General features: G+C 35.5%; 1 protein-coding gene across 1 annotated transcript; it reads right to left on the bottom strand.

Moving 5' to 3' along the window:
- Positions 1 to 1,985: 1,985 nt before the first annotated feature.
- LOC106309244 (MORC family CW-type zinc finger protein 4-like) lies at positions 1,986 to 6,386 on the bottom strand. The gene is made up of 19 exons (XM_013746320.1): positions 5,845 to 6,386; positions 5,678 to 5,752; positions 5,533 to 5,567; positions 5,371 to 5,449; positions 5,179 to 5,271; positions 5,005 to 5,089; positions 4,847 to 4,922; positions 4,359 to 4,487; positions 4,176 to 4,274; positions 3,978 to 4,079; positions 3,645 to 3,806; positions 3,454 to 3,549; positions 3,336 to 3,387; positions 3,132 to 3,243; positions 2,984 to 3,057; positions 2,751 to 2,884; positions 2,615 to 2,671; positions 2,416 to 2,538; positions 1,986 to 2,327 (listed from the first exon to the last, which is right to left on the bottom strand). Exons 1-19 carry the CDS (start codon positions 6,203 to 6,205, stop codon positions 2,247 to 2,249), a joined length of 2,025 nt encoding a protein of 674 aa, XP_013601774.1. The 5' UTR covers positions 6,206 to 6,386; the 3' UTR covers positions 1,986 to 2,246.
- Between the last annotated feature and the right edge of the window lie 87 nt (positions 6,387 to 6,473).

The raw sequence follows: 6,473 nt of genomic DNA, 5'->3' as shown, positions 1-6,473 counted from the left end.
TTTAAAGTCATTTTAAAAAATTCAAAATATAACATATAAGAAAAAATCTAATTTTTTTATTATATGATTAATGTGATTGTTTATTTTTTTTTTAATAATATAAATTTAAACAAAAATGAAGAAGGATGCAAAAATTGTTATCAAATCTTTATTATTCATAATCATTAATTGCCATATATATGTAAATCATATTAGGTAATTCCGTATCTTTTATTTAAGGAAAGAATACACACTTTCTATATTTTAGGTTAATTTAATGTTCTCTAGTGTTATATAATTATGGAATAATGTGTCACCATTAGATTAAACTATACTTTATATTAGATGCTCTAGAATTCTTTGAAATAGAATTTAGAAGACATTTAGAGTGCCACCTAGGATTTGGGGGTTTTTTTAAAATTAATACAAAATTAAGGTTCTAATTTTTCAAATGCTTCTCAATTAATATATAGGGGATTCATCTACTTTCCATATGTTAAAAAAAAACAAGAAATTGCTTTTTTTTATATGGAGTTTTTTTTTGGTTGGGAAATTATGTGTTTTATTTAAATTTAATTGGTCTGTTGTTGTTTCATGGAAAAATAAATGGACCACCGCATAGAGTGGTAACAATCCTTGAACAATTAATTGATTGAAACCCATAAATGAAAAAAAACCGTTATCAACTATAGGAATGGTTATTATGTGATACCACTCTGTCCAAACCAAAAATGGACTGGTACGTTTTATTGAAAGCAGTTGGGTCGAAAAATGCCAAACAAAATCTCAATATAGGCCAAAACATTATAAGGGTGAAAACGTCATTGAACAGATATAAACTTTGGATCGACCCCGAGTGCGGGTGTGAAGGGAATAATGATTGTCTTCTTGAATTATTTATCGGATTTAAGAAGATTGATTGGGTAATTATTATTACAGTATTTGTGTGAATATTTAATTGTCACATTCTCACGTGGGGAGTCTCAGAAGCACACGAGTCTCTTTTACACGCGCCTTTAATGGCATTTATGATGGCGATGATGATATGTTTTTTTGTACACATTTTACAGTAAACGGCGTACGTCTGCAGAGCAATAGGGTTAAAGTTTATCTTCTCCTCTATATCCTTTGTTCTTATTTGCTTTTGAAAGTCACGTTTGAAACTGTGAATGTCTTTTCTAATGAACTATCGTGAACATGCGATGGAATATTCATAACATAGATTTAAATGGTTACATTTATTTACTACCTGGGAAATGGATTTGTTCAGTAAATAATCGAAGTTTTGGAAAAGAAAATTGCAAACTTTTTGAAAAGAGATTGACCAAATTAACTTTAATCTTCGAGACGGGAAAAAAAGAAGAAAATGAAATTTGATTCCGTATACGAGAGTAAGGCCAAACAAAAGCCAAACCAACAGACAGAAGTAAGCAGATAAAAACGTAAACAAAGAGAGTTTTACTTTTATTTGACTGGCAGAGAAGGTTGCAATATGACAAGTTAACTCTTTTGTTTCAACATTTGCTCTCAGTATGAACGAGTTTTCTAATAAAATATGAATGAGTTTTTTTGCATATTCTTTTGAACTAGTTCGAAAAGTTCAAAAAGAATGTGAACTTTAAAAAAAAATGAAAATATTGAATCCAGTAAGACAGTATATTTTGTCTGCGAATGAACAATAAATACAGTACAAATAAGGCAATTTTTTTGCATTGACAGACAACACAAGGTGTGTCATTGATACAACAGAATTTTGCAGAGCTTTGGTCTGCTTCATAACACATAACCTTCCCATGCCCATCTCTTCTTCATTTTCTATTTTTATTTTGTTTAGTTGACCTTATTAAATCACACACGTTTCTCTCTTTTCAATAAAAACGAAAGAATGAATGAATGAATGAATGAATGACTGTAGCTTTGAAACATCCTGGCATCAAATCAAACAAACATAAATTCTTATATAGTAATGGTATGAGAAATTAAATTTCATTATAGATCTCCTACCAAGTCAGCACAAATTCTTACTTATTGTGGTTGTTTTTTACATGGAAATCACTAATGGTACAAACATGACAACTGGCTTCTGCTACAGCTAAGAGATTAGCCAGTTTGTAAATTAAAAAAAATGAGAAAAAAACAATCAAAGGCCAAAGACTTACACTAATCTACAACATTTCATTTAACCCCCATGCAGGTCGAGCCATAAATCAAACAGAGATACCTTTTTGGATAATTTGAACTTCCAATTATATATGCAAGTTCAATGTCTAACGTCTCCAGCTCGGGCCTTTAGATCCCTCCAGCATTTTAATCTTATTCAACAACTCTTCGATAGTGTTTGACGCCTCCTGCAAATTTTATTTAAATGTGAGCATACAAATATGATAAAATCAAACGAGTTTAAGGTATTGGTTAGTGAATGAGGAGGAAGGGAACCTCTAGCTTATTTCTCAGACTTTCTTCCTCTACATCACGTCTGTCTCTTTCCTCTGTGAATATTGCGATTAGATTCTCTTGCTCTTTGCTCATTTCTTCTATTTTTTGCCTTGCTAATTCAACCTGTAAACAAACCACATTATTGGAATCAGACTGTCCAAGGAGTTTGAAAAATGTTAGAGAATAGTAACCGTAATACCTCAGCTTCAAGAGCCTTGCTGCGCTCTCTCTCACGGCGCAGCTCCTCTTGCAAATACTGAGAGGACGAATGAAAAAAATGAGAGATTTGAAACAGAGGCAAAGCTCTCTCTTTTTTTTGGTTAGGGAGTATTTACCAGTGAACTATCATTCCCTGACACACCATTGTCCCCTCTATGATTCGGATATGAACTTGAGTAGAACTTGTCAGAAGCTCGAGTTTTAAAGCCTGATGGACTGTATTCCTCATGATCATTTTCTGGTGATGTGTCTACATTCCCACAACAACAAAAAAACATTTTCAATTGATTGTTTCATCTCACTGAAGATTGACATAAACGTTTAAAACTAATAGAAAAAGACACTGTACTTGTGTGACCATAATCGTTTCCAGCCTTTGGGTGTCGCCTGGGAGCATAGCCAATTTTGTGACAGTTGGTGCTCCTGTTCAAAAAATTAATGTAAACAAATATAAGCCCTGCAACATCCAAGTCAAGCTTAAGAGGAGAGGAGCAGACCAATAAATTTTCTGCATTTGAATTAGCCGTGTTTCGAGCCTAGAGAGAACTGTTGTACGCTCAAACCCTTGCTTATCATGAGCAGGCTCAACAAAATTAGCTTCAAGCACACCTATTAGCAGAAGAAACTAACATTATTATTATCTTCACGTATAGTAAGCCAATAACATTAATATTAACTTCCAGATAAATACTGATACATACCTATGACGCCACGACCATCACTGCCTGTTGCATTCCATATCCTCCAAAATGGCTGATAAAAAAACAAGTTAGAAAGCAATAACATGCGAATAGGAAGTCCACTTAAGTAGAAGGAAACCTTGATGAGTCGATTTTTGTGGTAGACATTAAAGCCTTGAACATCAACATGATGCTTTGCGTCCTTTACGAATCCGAGAATGACAACGGCAGACATCTGATCAAATAAGTAACCAGCTTTAAAATTATAACTAGAAAAAAAATAGAATTATAGGAAGTCTGGTATATAGTTAAGTTGTCACTAAAGCGTACGTTTGAATCCTTAACATATGAATCGGCACCATACTGAGGTCGATAAGTGATCTGCTCAGTCTGCATCATATCGTTCACTACGTTGTGGTGCTCAACATCACTTCCTCGTAGTATGATACGAAAACTAGGTGGAATTCTTAGGTAGAGGATTGATGCATAACTCTGGGACCACGTCAGAAAAAAATTTGAGAAATGATTTGTAGAATATTATAAGTACATGCAGTCAATTTGAACAAGAGTCTCATTCATATTTTTAATCAGACTTTTAATTTCCCCACAACATCACATCAACACTAAAAAAACATTTATAGTGAGAAAGAGAATGTGTAATACCCTTAGTGAGTGTTTGTAGGTTAGGAAGTGCCTAGAATTAGGAAACTGAGCAGCCATTTTGATGTTTTTCTCATCCCGATTGACACCTCTAAGTTGGATATCCTGCAGATAAAACAAAATATGTTACGCATAAAAAGAAGGTCTCAAATAATCTCAAACAATAGTCCACATACACTGAGAGCAATAAAAAACACATACATGTGGATCGGCATCAAAATCAAGCTCTAACATCCCTTGGTCATCTTCCCACAGGTTATATATGATTATACGTGTGCCATGATCGTTCATTAGAGCAAACTACAACAAGTTAAGCAGCACATTAGTGCTCAGAGACAATAACGGGGGTAGTAACAGACAAAATCCCTATAAAATAATATTCACCTGACGAAGAAGATCTTCTTCACTAGAGAATGGCGACCATTGAATGATTGTTTTCACATTCTTATCCCAATCACTAAGGGAAGACCGCGCTATTTTACTCCATTCAGTGTCTCTTCTTTCGTAGTCAAGCTGGTCGTTTTAAATCACATCACAAGAAAATATAAAGATAAAGTGGATAAAATATTTATCTAAATCTAAAAATAGGTCTTGTACACATTAACCATCTCTACGGCAACATATATGTCTACTGCGTGGACAGTTAATAAAAAAAACTAAGTCCCAATGATGAACCAGCGAAGGTGAAACATTTACACATTCATATACAACTTAAGGTTACTGTGAAAGGGAACCTAACTAATGCGTGCCACTGAATCACATGCTAACGAAAGATCAGAAGAATCATTATCAGCATACCATTCAGAAAAGAGGAACACAAGTGGGAGTTATTCTGTAATAATGCCATACACAATCAAAGAAAGAGAGGTTACCATGGGTACAACAATGTCCTCCTTTCCTGTGCTCCTAAGAAACGTATATGATAGGAGCCCGATGCTCTGCGTAGAGCTAAAACCAACATCAAGTAAAAATAAAACTAATTAAGTCATACATAATCTTCAGTAGTAAAAATTGGTAACAAAAAACTAACCTCTTTCCATCTTTTCCAGGGGAGCGGGAGAACACAATGACATCAGCCCCAAGTCTCATTGTACTAGTCTTAAAACCATTTCCATCTACAAGCAGTAAAATGAAAATTTAAGTGTCTTCCTCCAAAACATAATGATAACTATCACTGGGGTGGGTTGACAAAAGAAGAGTTTACATTGTCCAATGGTGTTTGCAAGTTTGCTTTTGGCAGAGTATCCTAGAGACATGCACTGTCTCATTTTCTCAGGATTCATCCCACCTCCATTATCTGCATTTTCAACCATATGGACGCATGTATATTAGAAACGGATAAAAGTGGCAAAAGAAGAGATTCCCTGACTGAGATATGCTAAGTCAAAATGTATACCTTCAATTAATAACATCCTGTTTCCTTCTTTCTTGTTTTCGAGCATGTCTACGTTAACATAAGTAGCTCCACTAGCAACCTGATATCAATGAGTAACCATTACTACAAAGCAGAAGCTTAGCTAACAATATAATATTATAACAAGTTAGAAACTACACACACCTCATCCAAAGCATTGTCCAAAAGCTCTGCAAATGCTGCACAATAAAAACAGATTCACTTATTAAAAAGTAGAGGCAAGCTTGTTGTAAACAATGTAGCTCGAATGAATCACGGTTGATTAATGATTAAAAGAAAGAAAGAGTACCTCCAAGAGCCCATTTGTGACTGGTAGCATTAGAATGTAAGAACTTGGGATGGACTCTTACATGATCAAAGCCACCTTGAGACACAAAAAGAAACAGTGCAAACAGAGGTATCAATCAATCCATTGTCAAAAAACAGTTGAGTTTGAGTAAGAAAACTTTGTTTTACCTGAAGAAAGATCCCAGTTACCACCAGGCGCTCCTTCATAGTCTCCAGCTTTCCAAAACTGCTTATTACAACTGCCAACTCTGCCGGACGACGCCTCCGTCGTGATTGATGGGCCGAATCCTTCCGGAAGCACGAACTTTAGCTCATCAGCCGTTGGCTTCTTCTTCGCATTGTTCATGTCCAGTGCAGATGAACCGCGTGGCCTCTTGGCTCCTCCAGAATTATACCTTCGTTGTACATCTTGCTCCACCAAGCCGGAGTCGTCGCCGCCGCTGCATAGATCGATTAGAGTTACAGTTTCTTCTACTGGATGAGGAGGAGTGGAAGTTTGTAGATACTCTTGCTTTGCATCGTTATCCATTAATAGGAATTGAACACGAAGATGATGAAAAAGGAGTTTAAAGAGAGAGGTAAGAGGAGGTAGAAGAAGAAACGAAGACGAAGACGAAGACGAATCAGGAGAGTTTGTGCTCCTCGTTTTGCGTGTCGCCGGACGGGCAAGAGCGAGCGCGGCAAGCGGAGAGTGGAGTTTATGAGGAAACGGCGGCGGACATATCTAACTCTAAGAAAAAGGTTTTTAACTTCCACGTGTCTGTTGATCAAAAAAAAAAAAAAAAAAAAATCCACGT

The sequence above is a fragment of the Brassica oleracea genome, chromosome C1 (assembly GCF_000695525.1).
Source record: "Brassica oleracea var. oleracea cultivar TO1000 chromosome C1, BOL, whole genome shotgun sequence".
Taxonomy (NCBI): domain Eukaryota; kingdom Viridiplantae; phylum Streptophyta; class Magnoliopsida; order Brassicales; family Brassicaceae; genus Brassica; species Brassica oleracea.
The sequence above is the reverse complement of the archived record's forward strand: the minus strand, read 5'-3'. Positions and strand labels throughout refer to the sequence as shown.